This window comes from Triticum aestivum, chromosome 2B (assembly GCF_018294505.1).
Source record: "Triticum aestivum cultivar Chinese Spring chromosome 2B, IWGSC CS RefSeq v2.1, whole genome shotgun sequence".
In the NCBI taxonomy this organism is placed as follows: Eukaryota; Viridiplantae; Streptophyta; class Magnoliopsida; order Poales; family Poaceae; genus Triticum; species Triticum aestivum.
The window spans coordinates 100,593,293-100,616,778 of record NC_057798.1 but is presented as its reverse complement, the minus strand read 5'-3'; the positions used below and the strand labels follow the sequence as shown (position 1 = coordinate 100,616,778).

General features: G+C 45.3%; 2 protein-coding genes across 2 annotated transcripts; both read right to left on the bottom strand.

Moving 5' to 3' along the window:
* Window positions 1-256: 256 nt before the first annotated feature.
* On the bottom strand, window positions 257-1,038 carry LOC123043700 (peroxidase 1-like). Its single transcript, XM_044466234.1, has 2 exons — window positions 792-1,038; window positions 257-692 (listed from the first exon to the last, which is right to left on the bottom strand). Exons 1-2 carry the CDS (start codon window positions 996-998, stop codon window positions 594-596), a joined length of 306 nt encoding a protein of 101 aa, XP_044322169.1. The 5' UTR covers window positions 999-1,038; the 3' UTR covers window positions 257-593.
* Window positions 1,039-20,437: 19,399 nt separating this feature from the next.
* On the bottom strand, window positions 20,438-22,393 carry LOC123043697 (cationic peroxidase 1). Its single transcript, XM_044466228.1, has 3 exons — window positions 22,029-22,393; window positions 21,749-21,943; window positions 20,438-21,428 (listed from the first exon to the last, which is right to left on the bottom strand). The coding sequence occupies exons 1-3, from the start codon at window positions 22,233-22,235 to the stop codon at window positions 20,865-20,867; spliced, it is 966 nt and encodes a 321-aa protein (XP_044322163.1). The 5' UTR covers window positions 22,236-22,393; the 3' UTR covers window positions 20,438-20,864.
* Window positions 22,394-23,486: the final 1,093 nt, after the last annotated feature.

Here is a 23,486-nt window from a genome sequence, read left to right as displayed (position 1 = left end):
CGTCTAGCGACGGCAACACTAATTAACCCATGAACCAAATAGAAAAATAACTTCCTGTTCGAATTCCCACCGGCAATTTCCTTCACACACCAAACATAGGATTAGGACTAATAATCTATTTTCCAAGTCTTATCCCTTCACAAACTGCCACTGATAAACTCCCATGCCCAATCTCCCAAGCTGCCAAACACGCCGTCGAAGGTTGAGAGCAAAGTGACTGAAACTTGAAAAAAAAAATCAGTTGACTGATCTATAAGCGGTTTCTAAAAATACACGTTTCAAGTGCTGGTACATAATTGATCTACCAAAGCTATATTAAGACCCATTACATGATCAGCAACAACCGCTGGACAGTAATCATACTCCCACATTAAAGCATGCATGGGCACCAATACATTACAGGCCTAGTTTAGCTAGTGCATGGGCGGCGCTGTTTGCATCTCTCCAGCATGCCTGAACCTCAGGCTTGGAAAACCCGGTGCGCATTTCAAACTTGAGGTCTTCAAGCACCACAGCATGCACCGAGTAGCCCATGACCGGGTAGGGTTGCTAAGTGCTATAATTGGTCTTGGCTACTGCTTCCGGGGACTTATTCATTGACGTGTCGGGCCCGCGTTCGGGCCCGCGTTCGGGCCCGCGTTCGGGCCCGCGTTCTGCTCGTTGCCTGACAGAAGAACAGAGGCGTCGCAGCCCTGCAGCCAGCAAAACACGCATGGCAAATAATTGGTCAATCCCGGCTGTTCTTCGATCAAGCAAATTAGTGATCGAAGTGCCGGCTATGCGGAACTTGCCTGGACAAAGCAGTCGTGGAAGTGCAGCCTGAGCAGCGACGCGCCCATGCGGGGGTCGCTGCTCACGGCGGCCGTCACGCCGCTCTTGATGGCGGCCAGCGCCCCGGGGCACGACGCGCTGTAGAACGTCGGGGACAGCTGCGCAGACGCCACCGTGGCCAGAGCCACGAGCACCACAAGAGAAATGCAAGAGGGAGAGGCGGCCATGGTTAGCTAGCTAGCTGCCTGCACCCGTTATCTGGCGGTGGCTTAGTGTGGCTTGTGCAAGAGAGGAGTGCATCGCATGCATATTTATAGCCAAGAATTCAGCTCAGGTGCACCTGCAAATCGGCCCCTGTCCCCCACTAGGGAGAGAGCATCCAAAATCTAGGTCCGCTTGGTCCAGCGTTAGCCTCTCGAACGACGTACACAGCATCTATCCATCCATGAACCTTTCCAACCAAATACAGCTAGCCGGTCGATCACGTAAGGCCTATCGCGGTCTGCTACGTACTCCCTCCGTTCCAAAATAGATGACCCAACTTTGTACTAAAGTGAGTATAAAGTTGGGTCATCTATTTTGGAACGGAGGGAGTACATGGTATCGACAAACTTGGCCGCATATTTGGAAGGTTCACGCATGCAAGTGGATATTGGCGTTTGCCACGCAAAAATCTGCAAAATTAATTGGCTTAGCTTATAGAACAGAAAATATACGCGTGCTTTTCATCATCTCCATGCTATAGTTTGTCCAAGGCAATTCACCCTCGTTTTGATCGGTGTGCAGTCATTTTGCATACTATAGAATACCCTGCACGTTGCGCTGCGGTAATTGGTTGGTAAGTGTAGAATATCTATGCATGTACTCCCTCTGTTCCGAATTACTTGTCTTGGATTTGTCTAGATACAGATATATCTAGACTCATTTTAGTGCTAGATACATCCGTATCTAGACAAATCTAAGACAAGTAATTCGGAACGGAGGGAGTATCTGTTAGGATAATCTCCTACCGACCCTGCCTCTAGTTTCCTTGTATAGATGAGGCTGAGGGCTGTCCTTGTACCCATATATACGTGCACCGTGCACCCGATCAATACATCGAGAGTTGCATTGCCTTCCACATGGTATCAGTTTTTTTTCGATCCAACCCTAGCTTCCGCTCCTAGCCGCCGCCGCCGCCGCTATCCACCCGCGCCGCCGCCGCATCTTCTCCCGCCGCCGCGCGCGCCTTCCTCCACTCCCTCCCACCCGATCCACTACCCCTCCCTCCCTAGCCGCCTCCCTCTCCCTGCGCCGCCTCCCCGCCGAGCCGCCACACCCGCGCCGTCACCCCTCCCTCGGTTGCCGCGCACCCATGGCCTCTCCCCACTCCGCCGCCTTCCTCAACCCCTTCGAGGGTCCGGCCCCTCCTCCCGTCGAGGTCGTCCGCGATCTGGATATCTTCGCCCGCGTTCCCGTCGTGCTCGACTACGCCACCTCCACATATTACGCATGGAAAACCTACTTCTCCCTCGTCTTTCGCGAGTACCACCTCATCGATCACGTTGATGGCTCTGTTGACTCCGGTCTCATGTACGCGAACGACAATTGGCTGACCATTGAGGCCACCATCACTCGCTGGTTGTACCAAACCATCTCCAAATACATCTTCCACGCCATTGTTTGCGACACTGACGACGCGCAGATGGTGTGGGCGAAGCTGAACGGGCTCTTCCTCGACAACGCCCTGCAGTGTCGCGTCTTTCTTCAGCGGGAATTTTTTGGGTGCCATCAGCTTGACTCGTCCATTGACGATTATATGAGCCTCAAGAAACTCGCTGACGAACTCCGCGACCTCGGGGAGCGGGTCTCCGACGACCTCCTTCTCAGCACGCTCACCGCCGGCCTGAACGAGGAGTTCGGCAACGCGGCCTCCAACCTCACGTTCCTCCCGGACCCGACCTTTCCTAGGGTCGTGGCTTATCTTAGGTTGGAGGAGAGGAGGATGAAGATGGTGAAGTCCCGGGCCACGCACACGGCTCTCGCGGCGGGCACCTCCCGCGCCGCTCCCCCCACAGCGCCGCCGCCGCCGCGGCCTCAGCCGCCACCACCGGCGTCCTACTTCCAGGCGCTCCGGCACCCGTCTACCAGCCGCCGCCCCCTCCCCCTGATCGTCGCCGCGGGGGGCGCCGTGGCAAGAAGCAGCAGCAGCCGCATGGCGCGGGCGGGGCGTCCCGCCAGCCGCAGCAGCAGCAGCTACCCCCGGCCCCCTGGGCCACCGCGACCAACCCTTGGACGAGGGTGGTCCACACGTACACGATGCCCGTGCCGCGGGCCCCCGTCTCGACCGGGATCCTCGGCCCCCGTCCTGGTGCGCATCAGGCGCTTCTCGCTGCCCCGGGCGGCTACGTCGCCGCGGCTCCCCCGTACGCAGCGCCTGGCGGCTACGCCGCTCCGGGTGGCTACGCTGCCCCGGGTGGCTACGCCACTCCTCCAGCCGCGACCGCCGCCCTCCCGTCGGTCCCATGGGACCCAGCCCTCCTTGCGGCGCTCCACTCCGCCCCTACACCCAACACGTACACCGGAGGCGGCGACTGGTATATGGACTCTGGGGCTACCACCCACATGACTTCCAACCCCGGTAATCTCAACTCTGCATTTCCAGTTTCCACCGCATGCCGTATTACTGTTGGGACGGGTCTTCCCTTCCCATTACTCATGTCGGTCATGCCTCTTTTCCGTCTAACTCTACACCTATTCATATGTCTAATGTCTTAGTTACACCTGAGTTAGTAACTAATCTTTGTTCCGTTCGTTCTCTTACACGTGAAAATCCTATAACTGTTGAATTTGACGAAGTGGGTTTTTCTATTAAGGACGCCTGTACCCGGATGGTGCTCCACCGATGTGACAGCCCGGACGGCCTCTACCCTGTGAACTCCACCGCCACTTCCACATCCGCTCCGGTCGCTCTCTCCGCCACGGTGGACCATTGGCATGCTCGGCTGGGACATCCGAACCCAGCCACCCTTCGTCACATTCGTAGGACTTTTTCATTCACGTGTAATAAAACCGATGATCATACTTGTCATGCTCGTCATCTTGGCAAGCACGTCCGTATTCCGTTTAGCACTTCATCATCGGTGGCGTCGTATCCATTTGAGTTGATTCATAGTGATTTATGGACATCTCCTGTTGCCAGTAATACGGGTTTTTTATACTATCTTGTCATATTTGATGATTTTTCGCACTATGTGTGGACCTTCCCGTTGCAGAGAAAATCTGATGCACTCTCCGTTCTTACCACTTTTTACTCCTATGTCGCTACGCAGTTTGGGCGTCCCATCCATGCCTTGCAGACTGACAACGGGAAGGAGTTCGACAACGCCGGGGTTCGCACCCTCCTCGCCTCACACGGCACGATTCTTCGTCTCACTTGCCCGTATACCTCGCAACAAAATGGTCGCGCCGAACGGATCCTTCGCACACTCAATGATTGTGTGCGCACCCTTCTTTTCCATGCCAATGTCCCGCCCCGGTTTTGGCCGGATGCCCTCTCCACCGCCCCTCTTCTCATCAACGTTCGTCCGACTCGTGCTTGTGGAAACTATGCACCACATCATCTCCTCTTCGGTAGCCCACCCTCATATGATGATCTTCATGTTTTTGGGTGTCTTTGTTATCCTAGCATCGCCTCCACCACTCCTCACAAACTTGCACCTTGCTCTATGGCATGCATTTTTCTCGGATACCCACCAAACACCAAAGGCTATCGTTGCTATGATCCGGTTTCCCACCGAGTCTTCACTTCACGGCACGTTTACTTTGACGAGAGGTCTTTTCCTTTTCACCAGGTACCGCCGCCGGCTGACTCGTCCTCATCACTCGCGCCTCCTGGTGCCTCTCGAGGAGGCCGCTCCCTCGCGCTTGGCCCTCCTGGCTTCGGGCCCCCTCCTGGCTTTGGCGCCCCGGCTGCGCCTGGGCCGTGCTCTGGGTCCGCGGCGACGGACCTGGACCTCTCACCGGCGGCCACGGCGCCCCCGACTCCCGTTGAGTCCGCAGCCCGGTCAGCGAGCGCATCTCCTGCGCCTGACCCGGGCTCCTCGACGGCTTCCACCGGCCCGGTTGCTTCCTCGCCGGCGGCCATGGTGCCACCGACTCCCGTTGAGTCCGTAGCCCGGGCAGCGAGCGCTTCTCGAGCGCCCGGCCCTGGCTCCTCGACGGCCTCTTCGCCGGCTTCGTCACCAGCCCCCCCGACCCCGTCGTCCCCACCGGCCCCGCCGGCTGCCCCGGAGACCCGCATGGCCACGCGTGCTCGCACCGGCATTCATCGGCCCAGTAACCGGTATCCTGCGGACGAGTACCTTCTCGCTGCCTCGACGTCTGCGCCGTCACCTCTCCCGTCGTCCGCTCGAGCCGCCCTTCGTGACCCGCATTGGCTCACGACGATGCAGGAAGAGTTCGACGCGCTAGTGCGCAACCGCACTTGGCAGCTGGTCCCGCGGCCACCCCATGCCAACGTCATCTTTGGCAAGTGGGTATTTCCGGCATAAGACTCGTCCTGCCGGGTCTCTCGAGCGCTATAAGGCTCGGTGGGTGGTCCGTGGATTTCGGCAACGCGCCGGTGTCGACTTCACCGACACGTTCGCCCCGGTTGTCAAACCGGGCACGATTCGCGCGGTTCTTCAGCTCGCGGTCTCTCGCGCCTGGCCGTTGCATCAGATGGATGTGTCGAATGCATTCTTGCATGGCCATCTCTCGGAGCAGGTGTTCTGTCAGCAGCCAACCGGCTTCTTCGACGCGGCCCAGCCTAATCATGTGTGCTTGCTTTCCCGCTCTTTGTACGGGTTGAAGCAGGCCCCTCGCGCCTGGTACCAACGGATCGCCGGCTTCCTGCAGCAGCTTGGGTTCCGAGCTACTCGCTCCGACGCCTCGCTGTTTGTCTTTCACCAGGCTCCGGCGACCGCTTACCTGCTCCTCTACGTCGACGACATCATCCTGATGGCTTCCTCGCCCGAGCTACTTCGCCATCATACTGCTTGCCTCAGCGCTGAGTTCGCCATTAAGGACCTCGGCCCGTTGCACTACTTCCTCGGCATTGAGGTGGTACAACGCGCCGATGGGTTCTTCCTCCATCAGCAGCAATATGCACAGGCACTAGTAGAAAAGGGGGCATCAGTCCCGGTTCGTAAGGGCCTTTAGTCCCGGTTCTTCAACCGGGACTAAAGAGTCGTGACTAATGCCTCCACCCTTTAGTCCCAGTTCTAACACGAACCGGGACAGATGGGCCTCCACGTGGCCACTGCACCGAGCCCAGGCAGGAGGGCCTTTGGTCCCGGTTGGAGGCACCAACCGGGACCAAAAGGCTTCCACGTGTCAGCAGCTGAGGTTTTTCTTTTTTAAAAAAAAAGTGGCTGGTTTAGGGGTTTTGGGGGTTAATTTTAGGTTGTTATTAGCTAGCTAATAGAGAGAAGTGTCCTCTCTTATACTGCTATGTTCATTCCACCCGCTGATATATAATAACTCATGCATGCTCGCATCATACATCATCATATATAATAACAAGTCCTACTAATCATGCATCATCATACAACTTCTACTCGTTATTAATAACAAGTCATACGATCATCCTCCTCATAGTCATCGAACCCAACCCTACATAATTGTTCTTAGCACATGGTCATCAGTATCAGGTAGGACCTAAACACCCTTAAGGTAAAATAGCATAAAACAATATAGACCCTGACTCTCCATTATGAAGAATGGAGATCATCCTGTCTTCAATTCTTGCGCTTCGCCTCCTTTTGCTTGCAAGAAGCTCCTTACGACTGTCCATACATTTTTTCCATTCTTTGATTGTCATGTCTCCACTTCTTTTAGAAATCCGGTATGGACAATTGAGATTCGTAGGACGACCTGGTTGTATGTTCAAAACATCAAGGCGACCGTGCGTATACATCAGATGAGGCACACAATCATTCGAGATTATCTGTTGAAAAACATAGTAAAAACTTCGTAGTTAGCAATGATGTACTAGTTTTAGAAGTATTTAAAAAGATGCAGGGATGTCGTAATAGTAAAAAATCTTACCAGGGTATCTCCATGGTAGTTACCGTAGTTCAACACGTGCACTAGTGACACGTATTGACCATAATGTTGAGGAGTTCGATTGTAGACATTGTAATTCTCAAGATCAGTACAAAATGCGATCAGATGATTTTTCTCCTTATAAGTTAATTCGGAGTCATCGGTGTAGTGGGTTCTGTCTACCATTTTCCGCACATTCTTTGAAGAATGAAAATAAGCTGTCAATGGAAACAAGCTGTCAACTATTTTGAAATAAACAATATAAATTACTTAATAACTATGTTAACCTCACATGGGGGAAGAATTGGAGGTGTATCCACAAGGACCTAAATGCCCATATTGTCTTGCTGGATTGTAGGATCACCAAGATCCATGGTGACAAGCATACCCTCATCAAAACCATACATCTTGCAAAGTGCTTCCTAATTTTTGCAACCAAAATGGGTTACACTCTCAGCATTGTACAGCTTTACTTGAAAATCCACACCATGATGGGTCCTTAGGAGAATTTTTTTGGTTTCCATACTTTCATGGTCTTCAAAACCCATCCTCTCCAAGATATAGCGTCTTGCATAGCATGGGATAAGCTAGTCGAATTGGAAAAGATAAAAAATACACGTTAAAATAGTTGAAGTCGTGCTTAATTAATTACGAAAAAAACTATTGTCGTCGTTGTGTACCGTATGAACATCGAAGGTCTCCTCGAGCTTAATGCTGAAGCGCCGATCTTCGTCCAGCTCAATGAACCTGTCGCACATACCTCGGTCATCGTGGCACCAGTCGCACTCCCCCGGGCGGTTTTCATCGTTCGAGTACGACATTTCCGGTGTAAGTTCATAATTCAAATATTAAATATATGTACTAAAAAACCTAAATTAGATCATTATTATTAATCACGGGTTGACTATCGGTGATGGTACGTAGCTCCTCCTTTCATTCCCGAGTGCATTATTACAACAAATTGTCTAGCACACGGGAATGAAGGAGAAGCTACCCCCACGATGGCGTGGATGATCGAGGGGGCTCCTAGATTTCTGCATAGAGTGCTCTTCAATTTTAGCATTCAAAGTAGGAGTACTTTTCCAATATGAGCATTCAATAAGCAAAACCAAATCGTAAAATAAAGTAGTATTCAAATTAGCATGCATTCAATTATAACCAAAAGTACATCATCTCTTGTGTCCGTACATCATCAAATACTCCTCGAATACTATCATGCATATAGCATCGCTAATTAATACAGCTAGAACCGTAGCGCCCGACGGATATCGTCGCGGGCGGTGGACACCCAAAGATAAGGAACGTTCACAGGATCATAGCTCCAGTGAGATCCCTGAAGAACCTGCCAGGTATTGTCGAACCTGCCCTCCAACGCAACATGTAGCGACGGACGTGCTCGTCCTGCTCGCTGACACGGTGACGTACCACCTCCACGGTGTCCAGAAGCCTCGACACCGTCACTGCCCACGCGACCGCCACCAAACAAGGATCGGGTCAACAAAGGGTTGTCTCCTCACCAACCTACGTCCCCCAGAAGGTAGCACCTCCCAATACCAGCCCGGCGGAGCCCAGTCCCGAACATGGCCCTGATCAAGCATGCCTCCACCATCGCCGAGTCGACGATGATGAGGATGCGGGATAGGCATCGTCGACGTCGATGCGGGAATTACTTCTATATATAGTTAAATAAAGTAGTTTTATTAATTAAATCAACTAGTTCAACTACTAATTAAGCACTTACTATAAATAAATAAAGTAGTATTTATTAAAAATAAACTACTTCTATATATAGTAAAATAAATTGGTTTATTAAATCAACTAGTTAGTTCAACTATATATGAAGCACTTACTATAAATAAAATAAAGTACTACTTACTAAAAATAAACTAGTTTAACTATAGTTCTATTATTTTTCTAACTAATTTTCCTATACATACACAATAAATTGACAAAAAAAATACTATGAACAAAAAAATCATTAAAATTCTATGAACAAAATTACAATAGAAAAATCATAAAAAATCTAACACAATATGAAAAAATTAATTACACAATATGAAAAAAAATCTAACAGAAAAATCTATGAACTACACATCTAACAAAAAAATCATTAAAATTCTATGAACAAAATTAGAACAGAAAAAATCATAAAAATTCTATGAACAAAATTAGAACAGAAAAAAATCATAAAAATTCTATGAACAGAAAAAATAATAAAAAATTGACATCTAAATTACTTACACAATATGAAAAAAATTGACATCTAAATTACAACAGAAACAAATTATAAAAATTTGACATCTAAATTACAACAGAAAAAAATCATAAAACAATCTAACACAATATGAACAAATTAATTACACAATATGAAAAAAATCTAACAGAAAAATTTATGAACTACACATCTAACAAAAAATCTATAAACTACAAAAAAATCTAACAAAATTAACTACACATCTAAATTAACTACTACTAATGTCAAATTAAATTAGTTGCTCACCGCGACGGTGACAGCGACGGCGACGGCGAGGTGCGGCGCGGGTCGGGCGGGGCGGCGACGGCGTCGGGGCGGCGCGGGCCGGGGTGGGCAGGGCGGCGCGGGCCGGGGCGGGCGGGCGGGAGGGGTAGCCGGTGGCGTCGCGCGGCACAGGGGGCGGCGCCGGCGTCGGGGCGGCGCAGGACGGCGCGGGGCGACGACGGTGACGGCGAGGCAGAGACGGGCAGCCTGGCGGCGTCGGGACGAGGAAGAACAAACTAAATGAGATTTTGATGAGTGTCAGTTATATAGACGACGCATTGGTCCCGGTTCGTGAGACAAACCGGGACTAATGCCCCCTTTAGTCCCGGCTGGTGGCACCAACCGGGACCAAAGGCCTCTTTTCAGCAGCCCAAAGGGCGGGAAGCAGAGGCCTTTGGTCCCGGTTGGTGGCACCAACCGGGACTAAAGGAGGGCATTGGTCCTGGTTGGTGCCATGAACCGGTTCCAATGCATCCTTTTAGTTCCGGTTGGTGCCACCAACCAGGACTAAAGGCCCTGTGCTACCCGCGTCGCGGCACGAAAGTTTAGTCCCACCTCGCTAGCTGAGGGAGTTCGGGGGTGGTTTATAAGCCACAGTCCCGCTACCCTCTCGAGCTTCTCTCAAATGTAGGCTTACGGGCCTAAACTCACTATATGTGCATGTGGGCCTATTGGGCCTATTGCGGGCCTGAATCCTGGCCCATTGTTGGGTTTCTAGTCGTATTCAGGCCGTGGTAGCCCTTTAGGTGGCACTTTATTTTATTTTATTTTTTGCTATTATAGTTTGTAACAAAATTTTAATTACTTATTAATGTTCTTTTATGATAATTCTTTTTGTTTTTAATGTTTTGAACAGAATTCTAATTACTTATTTATTTTGTTTTATGATAAATCTTTTTACTTTTAATGTTTTGAACAGAATTTTAATTACTTATTTATTTTCTTTTATGATAATCCTTTTTGCTATTAAAGTTTGTAACAAAATTCTATATAATTTTAGTTTCAATAATACTAGAGCTTTATAAAAGCTTTTTAGTTGATTCCTTCGGTACCAGTTCTAAGGCTGTTACAAAGGAATTTTATTTGGTACATGTTTTAAGGCTGGTGCCCACGAGCACCTTTTAGTACCGGTTCGTGCCATGAATCAGTAAAAGAGTTTTTTAGTTGATTCTTTCTGCAGCTGTTTTTTAGTCTCACCTCGCCAAGCGAGAGGCACTCGCAGCGGTTTATAAGCCCCGAGTGCAGAGACGATGCATAAGAGGCTCAATGCTAACCTGACGTTGCTTAGCTTTAAGCCTTGAGGAATAGGGTAGACTGCACGGAGCTATGTGCAGTGCAGTTTACACTATTCCGAAATGCTTGAAGCTAATTAACGAGCATTGCGCATCTTTTTTATTTTTAAAGACTTACTACAACTCAGAAAAAATAGAAAAAAATAAATATAGCAAAAAAAAACTATATAAAAAACTACTTAAAAATAGTTGTGATTAACTATACTAAAAAATGAGCATAGATGCGCTTATAGAGAAAACTAGACCTAAATTCATAATAAATTTCTACTAACTTCAGAAAAATTCAATATGAATTTAGGTCAAATTCCCTGTATAAGGGCATCTATTTTCATTTTGAGAGGAGCCCAACAAGGCAGAGAGGGAGGGGCTTATAAACCGGTGTGAGCGCCCTTCGGTTGGCAGGGTGGGACTTAACTCTGAATGCAACGAGGACCAACTATTTTGTCCCGGTTCGTGGCACGAACCGGGACTAAAGAGAAGGCATTGGTCTCGGTTCAGACCGCCAACCGGGACCAATGGTGGTGGGCCAGGAGCGAGGCCATTTAGTCCCGGTTCGTCCCACCAACCGGGACCAAAATGCCCAGACGAACCGGGACCAATGGCCCACGTGGCCCGGCTGGCCCCCGGGGCTCACGAACCGGGTCAAATGCTTCCATTGGTCCCGGTTCTAGATTGAACTGGGACTAATGGGCTGACCCGGCCTGGACCAATGCCCCCTTTTCTACTAGTGAGGACCTTCTTGAGCGGGTGGGCATGCTTAACTGCAAGCCTGTCCCCACGCCTATCGACACGAAAGCGAAGGTCTCTGCGCTCGACGGCTCCCCCGCGCCAGATGCAGCGTTTTACCGCTCCATCGTCGGCGCTCTCCAGTACTTGACACTCACTCGACTTGACCTGCAGTACGCTGTTCAGCAGGTGTGTCCCCATATGCACGCCCCTCGCGACACTCACTGGAACCTGGTGAAGCAGATTCTTCGGTACATCCGCGGCACCACGGCTCTGGGTCTTACGTTGACGGCCTCGCCCTCGACTGACCTGGTCGCCTACAGTGACGCCGATTGGGCTGGCTGCCCAGACACGCGACGCTCGACTTCAGGCTACTGCGTCTACCTGGGGCCCTCGCTCATATCGTGGTCGTCTAAACGACAACCTACGGTATCCCGCTCCAGTGCCGAGGCCGAGTATCGTGTTGTGGCAAATGTCGTCGTCGAGTGCTCGTGGCTTCGCCAGCTTCTCCAGGAGTTGCTCCTTGACGTCCAGAAGGCCACCATTGTCTACTGCGACAATGTCTTTGCGGTCTACCTCTCCGCCAACCCCGTTCATCATCGTCGCACGAAGCATATTGAGCTCGAGATTCACTTCGTGCGAGAGCAGGTGGCTCTTGGGCGCGTCTGCGTTCTTCATGTTCCCACTGCTCAGCAGTTTGCCGATGTCATGACAAAGGGGTTACCGACGCCTACGTTTGAGGAGTTCCAGTCCAGTCTATGTGTCACCGGTGACGCATCGACTGCGGGGGGAGGGAGGGTGTTGAACATATCTGTGCATGTATCTGTTAGGATAATCTCCTATCGGCCCCGCCTCTAGTTTCCTTGTATAGATGAGGCTGAGGGCCGCCCTTGTACCCATATATACGTGCACCGTACACCCTATCAATACATCGAGAGTTGCATTGCCTTCCACAATAAGAATTGGGGTTGATAAAACGAGAATCAAAATTAAAATACATATGACTTATTATATTCAATTATATATAATTGTAACTATATTTATTGAATATAAGTAGAATAGTTGAATGAAAAACATTTTCTATGACTGAATGTTGCAGTGGGTCACTTCTCATGCATTATTCCATGTTTAGATGGGGCTTATCCTATCTGTGCTTGTATACTGAGATGGCATGCTTGCATGTCGATATAAAGAAGTTAGTGGGAGGACTCTCTTAGGTATATATAATTCATGTCACCTTCAGACAACACGAAACTATTTCCGATGTTTTTGTGGGTACGTGTCCTGAAGAGTTTTTATGTGAATTTTGTGGTGTTCAACGATAACATGTTGACAAAGAAAACATGGGATCTGACCGAAAAAATTGTTCAGATGTTAGCAATGAGTGCGGAAGCGGAAGCGAGGAAGAAGAACACGGTATGTGATACCATGCAAGGTAGAGTAACACGAGAGAGACTGAACTCATGTCTATTTATCAATCGAGTATGTAGAGAACATACGCAAAAATTGCATTTTTTTATAATATGCAAGAATAAGCATATAATAGAGGAAAATTTGAATTTTTTTTAAAAAGGAAATAATTAATGGCGCTGGTATTACCCTAAAAAAGAAAGAAAAATGAAATAAAAATATAAAAAAAATCAAAATAATGAAGTTTATAAGGAAAAAAGTTAGTAGCATTGGTATTACCCTTAAAGAATAAAGAAAATGAAATAAAAACTAAAACAAAATTAAAATAATGATTTTTTCTAAGGAAGAATGAATTAGTGGCACTGATACAAACAATGATACAACTTGCACACCAATTCATATTACCCTCAAGGAAGACAAGAGTACTAAAACAAATTCTAATACAAACAATGATACAACTTGCACACTATATAGGAAACATGCTCCTTTTTAAAATATGCTAGAACAAGAATATAATAGTGTAGTTAGTGACATTGGTATTACCCTTAAATAAGAAAGAAAATAAAATTGAAAACCCAACTAAATCAAAGTAATAGAATATCCTAACAAAGAATGAATTAGTGGCATTGGTATTACCCTTTGAAATAAAATAAAATCTCAAAAATGATGACAAAAGTTGCACACAATATACACGAAAATTGCGCTTTTTTAATATGCAATAATAAACTTATGATAGTGAAAAAAAGTTTCCTATGAAGGAATGAATTATAGTCTTTTGGAATTACCCTAAAGAAGAAGAAAAATAAAATAAAACTAAAATAAATATAAACCATAATGTTTTTATAAGAAATCATGAATTAATAGCATTTATATTACCATTTACAAAGAAAGAAAATATAAAAAAACTCTTGCACACAACTTTGCACTGAAATTGCACTTTTTTAATATGCAAAGATCAATCATATAATAGTGTAATTTGTGCACATGTTGTATAGTATTTGTGTGAATATATTTACACTGACCCAAAAAAATACCCACAAAAGAAAACCAACTAATAAAGAAAAGTAAAAATAAATAAAGCAAAAAACAGATAAAAGGAGAAAAACAGAAAAAAAACATTGGCAGAAAGGGCAAAGCTGGGTCGCACCTGGTGCTAGGTCTCGGCCCTGTAAGGAATGGACTGACCCAAAATAATACATGTCGTCGGTCGATTTAACACAGCCCATACAGCTCATAAAACGTCTATAGTGACCGGCCGGTTCATTGTAACGTAATGAAAAGTAATTAAAAAATAGAGTAGAAAAAAAAGGGCGGACCTGGTGATGGGACTCGGCCGGATCTCGTGCTTGCTGCGTAGCCCTGCTAGCCACTGAGTCACTGGTTGCGTTTGTGCTAAATTTGTATGGCGTGATCAACTTGAAGGAACTGAGCCGGTTTTCCACTGGTTTTCGAGTTTTCAAGTTTTTGTTTTTTCACCGGGTTTTCTTCGTTTATTTCTCTGTTTTCTGTTGCATTTTCTTTTACTGTATTTTCTTTGATTCTCTTTGTTTCTTTCTCAGTTTTCATTGCATTTTTCCTTTTTCTTCAGTTTTGTTTGTTCCCTTTCTTGTTTTTCATCGTTTTTTTAGTTTTCTCCTGGATTTTTGCTGGTTTCTGTTTTTCCTATACATACTTTTGGTATATATATAATACACATTTCAAAAAATTCAAATACAACATTATCATTTATTGAATACATGGTCAACATTTTTTTCTACAGACACCTTTTTTTTAAATGCTTGATTAACATTTTTCACATAGTAGATTTATGTTTTTTGAATTCATGGTCAAAGTTTTTTCTATATCTATTAGAAATATCATGTTTGATTAATTTTTTTTAAATATAAGTTTGATGTTTTTTAATACATGGTCAACATATTTTCTATACACACTAAAAAAAATCAAATACTTGACTAACATTTTTCAAATAAATGATTCACGTTTTTTAGTATATGGTAAACATTTTTTCTATACACATTTAATATTTCAAATGGTTGATTTACATTTTTTCAGTCCATGTTCAATACTTTTAAATAAAATTTTAACATATTTTCAATTATTTGATTAATAATTTTTATATACATGGTCACTATTTTTAATACACATTTAAAAAATGCCTGACTAACATTTTAAAATAATATTTAGTTTTTTTTGAAATGTTTGGATTATCATTTTTTAAATACATGATCAATTTCTTCACACATGTTTTACATTTTTTGTATACATGAGAAGTATTTTCTCTATACACATTTAACATTTTTGAAATGCTTGTTTTTTAAATATGTAAAGTCTTTTATTATTATATGTATTCAGAATGTTTGGAAGCATATATAAATTAAACAACAAAGAAAAAAATGAAAACAGAAAACATGATGCAAAAAAAAATGATGTTGTAGCTGCCCGCGCGCCTGGACCGGCTGATCTCGCGCTCTACTCGGCCGGAGGCTTCCCTCGGTCTTGTCGCCTGTACCCGCCCAAACGACAAATCCTATTCAACGCATGTTAACATGCATTTCGTTAACGGGCGCCTGCAGCGCACACCACCTCCCGCCAGCTGGGCCGGCCCGTTTAACCTTTCTTCTCATTTCTTAAATTGCATTCTTGGTGAGAATTATTTGGGTATGCCATCAGATGTTGGGAGCTCAAAAAACGGATCATTTAAATATCTTAAAGATCGGTTGTGGAGCAAAGTTCAAGGTTGGATAGAGAGGATATTGTCAGCTGCAGGACAGGAAGTTTTGGTGAAATCAGTTGCACAATCTGTCCGAGTCTATTCCATGTCATGTTTTAAGCTACCTAGAGGCCTGTGTGAACATTTGAATATGCTGATAAGGAAATTCTGGTGGGGGAGTAAAAATGGACAACGCAAGCCTCATTGGGTCTCGTGGAAAGCTATGACACAACCAAAAGGAATGGAAGGTTTGGGTTTTAAAGACTTCGAGCTCTTCAACTTAGCAACACTGGCACGACAGGCCTCGCTCCTGTTACAAGACCCTGAGTCTTTGAGTGCTCGTATTCTCAAAAGTATCTACTACCCCAACACCACCATACTTCATGCCACTTTGGGGAACCACCCTAGTCAGATTTGGAGGGCCATTGTTGAAGGGCGCGACACGTTGAAACAAGGCCTAATTCGACGCATTGGCAACGGTGAAAACACCAATGTTTGGGAGGACAACTAGCTCCCCCGCGAGGAGATGATGAGGCCTTATGGATGCCGGGTAGCAAACCCATCGCAAGTTGTTTCTGAACTAATTGATCCGACATCCGCCACATGGAATAAGGACAAGCTGGAAGCTATTTTTTTGCACTTCGATATGGAGGTTATCATGAGTATATCGCTATGCACTATGAATATGCAAGGTTTTTGGGGTTGGGCGCATGAGAGAAATGGCCAGTTTTCAGTCAAATCGGCATACCGAATGCTTGTGTCCACAAGGCAACGAAGAGAGGCGTGGTTGGAAGGCACAGCTGGGTCCTCGAGTACACATATGGAGGAGGGATAATGGAAAACGCTTTGGCGGACAGAGGTACCAACAAAAGTACGTATGTTCCTGTGGAGACTCTCAAAACAATCTTTTACCTACGGAGGATGTTCGAGCTCATCGCCACATGTCTACCACGAGTTCATGCGGAATATATGGTGCGCCGGACTCAGGGCGACACTCCCTCTTTGAGTGCACAGTTTCAAGATGTACATGGGCTCTCGTCGATGAGGATCTCGGAAACAAGCTAGTGTTGGCCACAGAACCAAACGCAAAGAGCTGGCTCTTCTCACTAATAGAATCGTTATCACATGACCAGTTCATTCTTACAGCAGTCACTCTTTGGGCGATTTGGTCTTCTAGGACGAAAGGTATCCACAAAGCCACATTTCAATCCCTACATGCAATACAAGCCTTCATAACTCGCTTCATGGTAGACTTAAATGTCGTTAGGGCAGGAAAGTCTTCCATTCAGAGGGTAGCCAACGCGCATGCAGATTCCTCTGTTGCAGTTCGTCCTCGCCCAATGGATCCTCCCGAGAATTTTCCAAAGATTCACGTGGATGCTGGTGTGCGCGGGAAAAGAGGAGGATCGACAGCAGCAATATGCAGGGATAGCCACGACAATTATCCGGGAAGTTCATCTCTAGTTGTGAGAGGTGTTTGCAACCCAGCGACTCTGAAGGCTTTAGCTTGTCGTGAAGCTATTTCTTTGGCTCAAGATCTCCAACTTCATAACTTTATTATATCCTTGGATTGTAAGCAGGTAGTGGAACATATCTCGATGATGGGCAGAAAGGGTCTTTATGGATCAATCATCAGCGAAATCAAGTCTAGATCGGTTCCATTTTCTTGTAAATTTATTTTTAAAAGTCGTGCTGTAAATTTAGAAGTTCATAGTTTAGCAAAAATTGCTACAAATTTAGCTCCGTGGTGCCCTGTTTAGCTTGGCCAGCCACATGATGCAGTTTGTATCTCACCTTCTGTGGACTATTATCAATAAAGTGGCTTTACCCCCTCAAAAAAAATCTTAAATCGCAAAAAGAACGTGCTCCTGCTAATTCAAACCAGAGACCACCCTCGTATTACCACCCTATGTTTACCAACCCGCCACTATACAGGATCTGGTAAGAATCAACGTTTCACTTATTTTTTTCTTTTTCTTTTTCTTTTTCTTTTTCTTTTGAAGTTTTGATGAACTTTTTTCAAATTTGATGAATGTCTTTCTAATTTAATGAATTTTTTTGTCAAATCCGCTGATTTTTTTTTTCAGATTCGATGAACTTTTTTCAGATTCGATGAGCTTTTTTTTCAGATTCGATGAACTTTTTTTAGATTTGATGAATTTTTTTCAAATTTGATGAACTCTTTTGTAAAATCGATGATTTCTTTTCAAAATCGATGAACTTTTATTAAATATCAACGAACTTTTTCCTTTTTTATGAGTTTATATTTTAAATTCGTCAACCTTTTTTTAACCGATGAACTTTTTTGTGAATGATTTTTTTGTTTCCTATTTTTTAAAAATCATACGCATATTTTTTGAACAGTTAACGGTCAACTGGCCAGACCGGTGAATTGATGAATTTTTTTCCATATTAGTGAACTTGTTTTCTTTCAAATAGGGCCACTAGAATAGTTCTTAAGTAGTGCGCGCTGCCATAAATCACCAATAGGCGAATGGTGGAGTGGTATGCAATCTCTTGCGTGAGAGGTGTGGCCTGAGTTTGATTCCGCGCGTCACATCCCGGTTGGTTTGCTCCGCCTTTTTTACTTTTTGTTATCTTTTATTTTTCTTGGTTTTTTCCCATCGGTTTCGATATTTTTTCCTTCTACTCTTATTCGTTGGTTTGCTTTGTTTGTTCTACTTTTTTTCTTTCTGTTTTCTTCTTCGCACTTTAGTCTTTTATGTCGAAAAAACTAACGCCCACACGTAAGACATCTTGCACATCACCCACATGCCTCCATCACCACTCATTTTGTCACGTATAAACAGATGAGATCAGCAGGAATCTTTTTGGTTTTCGGCTTACAAATGTTTTATTTCCTAATTAAAAAATCAAATTAAAAATCGGTTTTCACCATTAAATCTGTCTTGATAAGATCTTCAAAACTAGACCCCATGTTTATATGTTTCGACGATTTTTTTTTAAAAGTTGCCATGATGTTTACATTGTAGTTGTCATATTGCTTAAACTTAAGTTGCCATGTGGCAAGTTTAGTTTGTAGAGCATGGCAATATTAGTTTTTTTATGATGGCAATTACAGTACTTTGACCATGAAAACTAATTTTTTATGAACCATGGCAATTTTAAATGCATGTATCATAGCAATTTTAGTTTATGGTTCATGGCAAGTCTAGTTTCTTAATTCCCGTTTTATAATATGTCAAAATTTATTTTTAAATTTAGAGAAAATAGCTGAAACATATCATGGCAATTTCAGTGTAAACATCATGACAATTCGTATGCAATAGACATGGCAACTTTTAACCCAATTTTTTTATCAAAATATATTGATATGAGATCTAGTTCCGAAGATCTCGTCGCGAGGGATTTAATGGTGAAAACGGATCTTCAATCAGATTTTCCATTTAAGAGATAAAACATTTTTAAAACTAAAAATCCAAAAAGATTTCCACATGCATGCACGTGATAACGTGGCGTAGTCTATGTGTTATAGGGCGTGTGAGCGGGTTTGGCTCCCACAACACGTGTGGGCGTTAGCGTTGTCCTTCTATGTTTCTTTCAGGGTTTTCGTTGGTTTATTTAGTTTCTTCATATTTTTTTTCTCTTTTAGTTTTTCTTTGGTTTTTTCTTTCAATACATGTCTAATTTTTTCATACATATTGTAAATTTTTAATATGTATTTAACCCATGTGATTTGTGCCTGTTTACTATTTTCAAATTTGTATTTAAACTTTATTAACAGAAATATAAATTCAAAATTTTTCAGGCTAAGTGTTAAACATTTTTTTTCTAATACATGGTGAAACATTATTCGGATGATAAAAAAATCGTACTAGGTGAATGATTTTAGTACATTGTCCAAACATTTCTTTAAATGTAACAAAACACATTTTCAAAACTTGCGCAGATTATTTTCATATGTGTCGTTCATTTTTTAAATGAATGGATCATTTTTGTTCAATTACAGAAACTGTTTTACATTTATATAAATATTGTTTTAAATTTATGTACATTTATTCTAAAATTTTCTACATATTATATTTGTCACAATTTACGTACACATGATTTAGATTTTTTGTATACATGATGAACCTTTTTCGTATACATGAATAACATTTTTCGTATATATGTGTGACATTTTCCGTACATATGATTGCTATCTTTCGGATACATGATTAAGGTTTTTTGCTTTGTACCTTTTTTGTATACAACAAAGACATTTTGTTATGCACGTTTAACATTTTCCAAATGCAAGATGAATATTTTTTTCAAATATATATGTAGAATGATTTTATAATATATATATATATATATATATATATATATATATAATATTTCAAAATACAAATTCAAGTAAAAATTAAGAATGTACAATAAAAATATGAAGAAACAACAAAAAATGCGCATGCTACCATCATGGCATCAGCACGACACCACAACTGGTTACTAGGGGCCACAGCAGACGGCACATGGGGATGTATCTGGTGCACCGGGCCGGGGCAACTGGTGCTACCGGTCCCTCATTGCACAGTAAAAAATGTTCAGGAAAAAAAAATCAGAAAACGAATTTAGTGCATTGGCGCAATATCAATATATTTGTTGTCGCAATATTTCATGTTAGAATTCGAAACATTGCTCGAGATATAAAAATGATAAATTTGACACTAGATAGTACATAATACAAGTTGAGCTTCAATTTGGCCCATTTGCACATTTATGTCAAATTTGTCATTTATGTATCTCAAGCAATGTTTTGAATTTTTATTTTACAACATACATTGACGTTGTGTCAATGCACTGAATTTTGTTCGGAATTGTTCAAACATTTTTGAATGTGCAACGTGGTCCGGTGCACCGGTAGCACCAATTGTCCCGGTGCACCGGATACGTTCCCGGCAGCACATAGCCGTGCTCCAGCCCAAACACGTCAGAGAGCAAACCAGAAAAGAAAAAAGAACAACAGGACTTGTAAAGCAAGATCAACGGCACACAAAATTGACTAACCCCCAAAAAAATTTGAGGGAAGTAACATGAAGAACAGCACGACTCGCAAAGCAATATGAACGACCCACAAATTTCACTAACCCAAAAGGAAATTTCAGGGGACTCGCATGCAGCCAAATTGTTACACTTCTACCGTATACGCACGCAGTGTTCCTGCATTAGGATTCGAAAGAAGTGTTGCTGAACTACCAACTTGTATAACATCAAACACCTCGCGGATCCAACAAGAACAGACTAAATCCATGGCCAGACAACCGTGACAAAATCAAGAAACTACTGCTACATCCAAGCAGAGCACTCTTGTCGAAAAGCACCACGATAGCAGCTCTATCGTGCCATCTATCCGAGCACGCGCCACCAGCGATCACCCCCGGTTCACGACCCGGCAGTCCTCCCGGACCTCGCCCTCGTCGCCGGTGAGCGGGCTCAGGCCGCCCAGCTTCAGCATCGCCGTGCCGAAGTCCTCCCAGAACTTGTCCGGGTTCTCGGCGTAGTACTGCACCAGCGCGTCGCTGTCGCCCCCGTCGCCCAGGTACAGCTGCTGGTCCGTGTGCAGCAGCGCGCGGCCCTGCGTGATGCCCTGGTAGTAGTCCGTGTCCACCGTCGTCGGCGTGTCGTCCAGCGACGCCAGCGCCTCGTCGTCGCCGGCGGGCGGGCACCGCTCGTCCAGCGCCGCCGCGTAGGTCGGGTCCAGGGTGTCCGTCTCGTTGTAGAGGCGGTCGCGGTAGAAGACGCAGCGGGAGTAGCCGAGCGTGTGGGCGCCCGAGAGCACCACCAGGTCCCGGAGCGACAGGCCCTGGGCCTGGAAGTTGGCCAGCAGCTCCGGCTGGTCCATGAACGGGTTCGGGATGCTGTCGTCCGCGTCGTCAATGCTCGCCGTCGTCGCGTCCCGCCGGCCGAGGAGCACGTCGTACGAGCTCCCTCCGAGCTGCAACGACACGAGCCAGTCACCTCACATTGCCATTCTGGCCGGACCAAGTCAAATGTTACACAGTACCATGCGTCAATTTCCTCGGATAAAAAGGGATGCTGCAAGTTGTTACAAAGAAGACAGGGAGAGCTGAACTTATCCGAAAGAGATCATTTTCTTCTAGGTGCGGTTAGGTCGAAGATAATGCTGCTCGTAAAGTTGCTTAAAACATTTCTTTGTCTTACGGTTAGTGCTCGTCGCTTACGATACTCCATTGACGATTTGCATGCAAGCTTTTACAGAAACAAGGTAGAGATAAAAGCTAACTGTGAGCTTACTGCAACAATGGAGTCGCGAGCGGCAACGGCGAGGATGTCGGCGCAGGAGACGACATTCCCCAGGCACGCCGTGTTCACGGCGGTCTTGATGGAGTCGATCACGCCGAACCCTCTCACGGACATGTTGTTGGCCTTGGACGTCTTCTCCCCGACCATGTCCTCGGTGTCGTCCAGCAGAATGGAGCCGTCGCAGCCCTGAAAACATTCGACACAAAACGTTTATAACATGCGCGCGATCGATGGACATGAATGGAGCAATTCATAGATCGAGCTCACGTACGTTGACGAAGCAGTCGTGGAAGTGCAGCCGGACGAGCGACGCCCCCATCCGGGGTTCCTTCACGACGGCCGCGCCGACGACGAGCTTGATGGCCGACAGCGCCTGCGGGCACGCCTCGTCGTAGTAGTCCGCCGTGAGCTCCTGCCCCGACGCGCCGGCCAAAGCCGCCGCGGCCACGACGGCGAAGCAAAGAAGAGGTGCCGCCATGTTCTCAAAATCTCAGGAATCAAGCTAGCTAGTGGCAAATTAACACTTTGTACCAATGTCAGCTAGTGATGAGATGATACTCGGATGTGACTAGATATAGGATTGGAGCCGTGGGTGTTTATATAGCGGCCCGGTGAGATTGATTTGGACCCGTCACGATGAATCAGCCACCTTACCAACCGACGCTTGTTTAGTGCCTTGTCGAACCAATGGGGTTCGTTCAGGGCGCGAGGCTTGTGCGCCAAGAGACCGGTTTCTTCTCCGTTTTACCGATGATCACTCATCGACAGGCAGGAATGTAATTTTCTAACGGTGGAAAGCGCTGCTTTATGCACTTGCCGACTTGCGTGCATTGCATCTTGTTTACAAATGCCTAAACCGCGAGATTGCGAGATCGTATTGTACTTGCGTGCAGTGCCAACTTATGAAATACTATCAACAGATGCTTTATCGATGGTTAGTGCCCCAGCACATAATTCACCATCAAACAATATAAGTTGGTTGGGAGTGCGAAATTGCGAGATTTCTTGGAGAGACGACTATAGCTGCCGATCCGGCGGGACTAACAGTGACAGAAACACCACCACGCTTGCCTTTCTGCCGACTAACGGGTCTGCTAACTGAACACGGCAAGAAACGACCTGAAAGCTATAGGAAAACCGTAGTGCCAACCAGCTGTCTCCCTTGGTTTTTGCATGTATAGAAGTTATCCTAACCTCCCGGCCTGACCTTTTTACGCATGGCCATGCAGGATATGCGTCGGTCGAAAGAGATGTCTGGGCTAATTGTTGATGGGTGGTTTAGGCGGTCACTGAACGGGAGTTTTTAAATGGTGAATGTTTCGCCCCGCAAGCATGTCTGAACGTGAATGATTCGTCTATTTTGGGGTGTTTAATCTCAAGTATTCATATTGTGGGCTTGGGCTCCAAATCTTCTTCTCCCCGTCTTGGAATTGTTTCTATAGGGGTCTTCTGTGACCCCATATCTTCTATTCGTACTTGTCCCGCAGTGTCGTGCCCAGCCAGCGAGGCTCATGATATTGTTATCATGTGAGACGGTGAGATTGTTTTTTTTTATTGGAGAGTTGTTATATATTCGTTGAACAGGAGAAGAGGGTACAAAGACCCCACACTACTCGGTCTATTAGAGGAAAACCGGAAGAAAACCTGCACAAATAGGCAAAACGACCCTTAGCTAAACTAGGAATTTGAACTTTGAAGCAAACTTAAGGAAACATAAGAAGATGTTGGC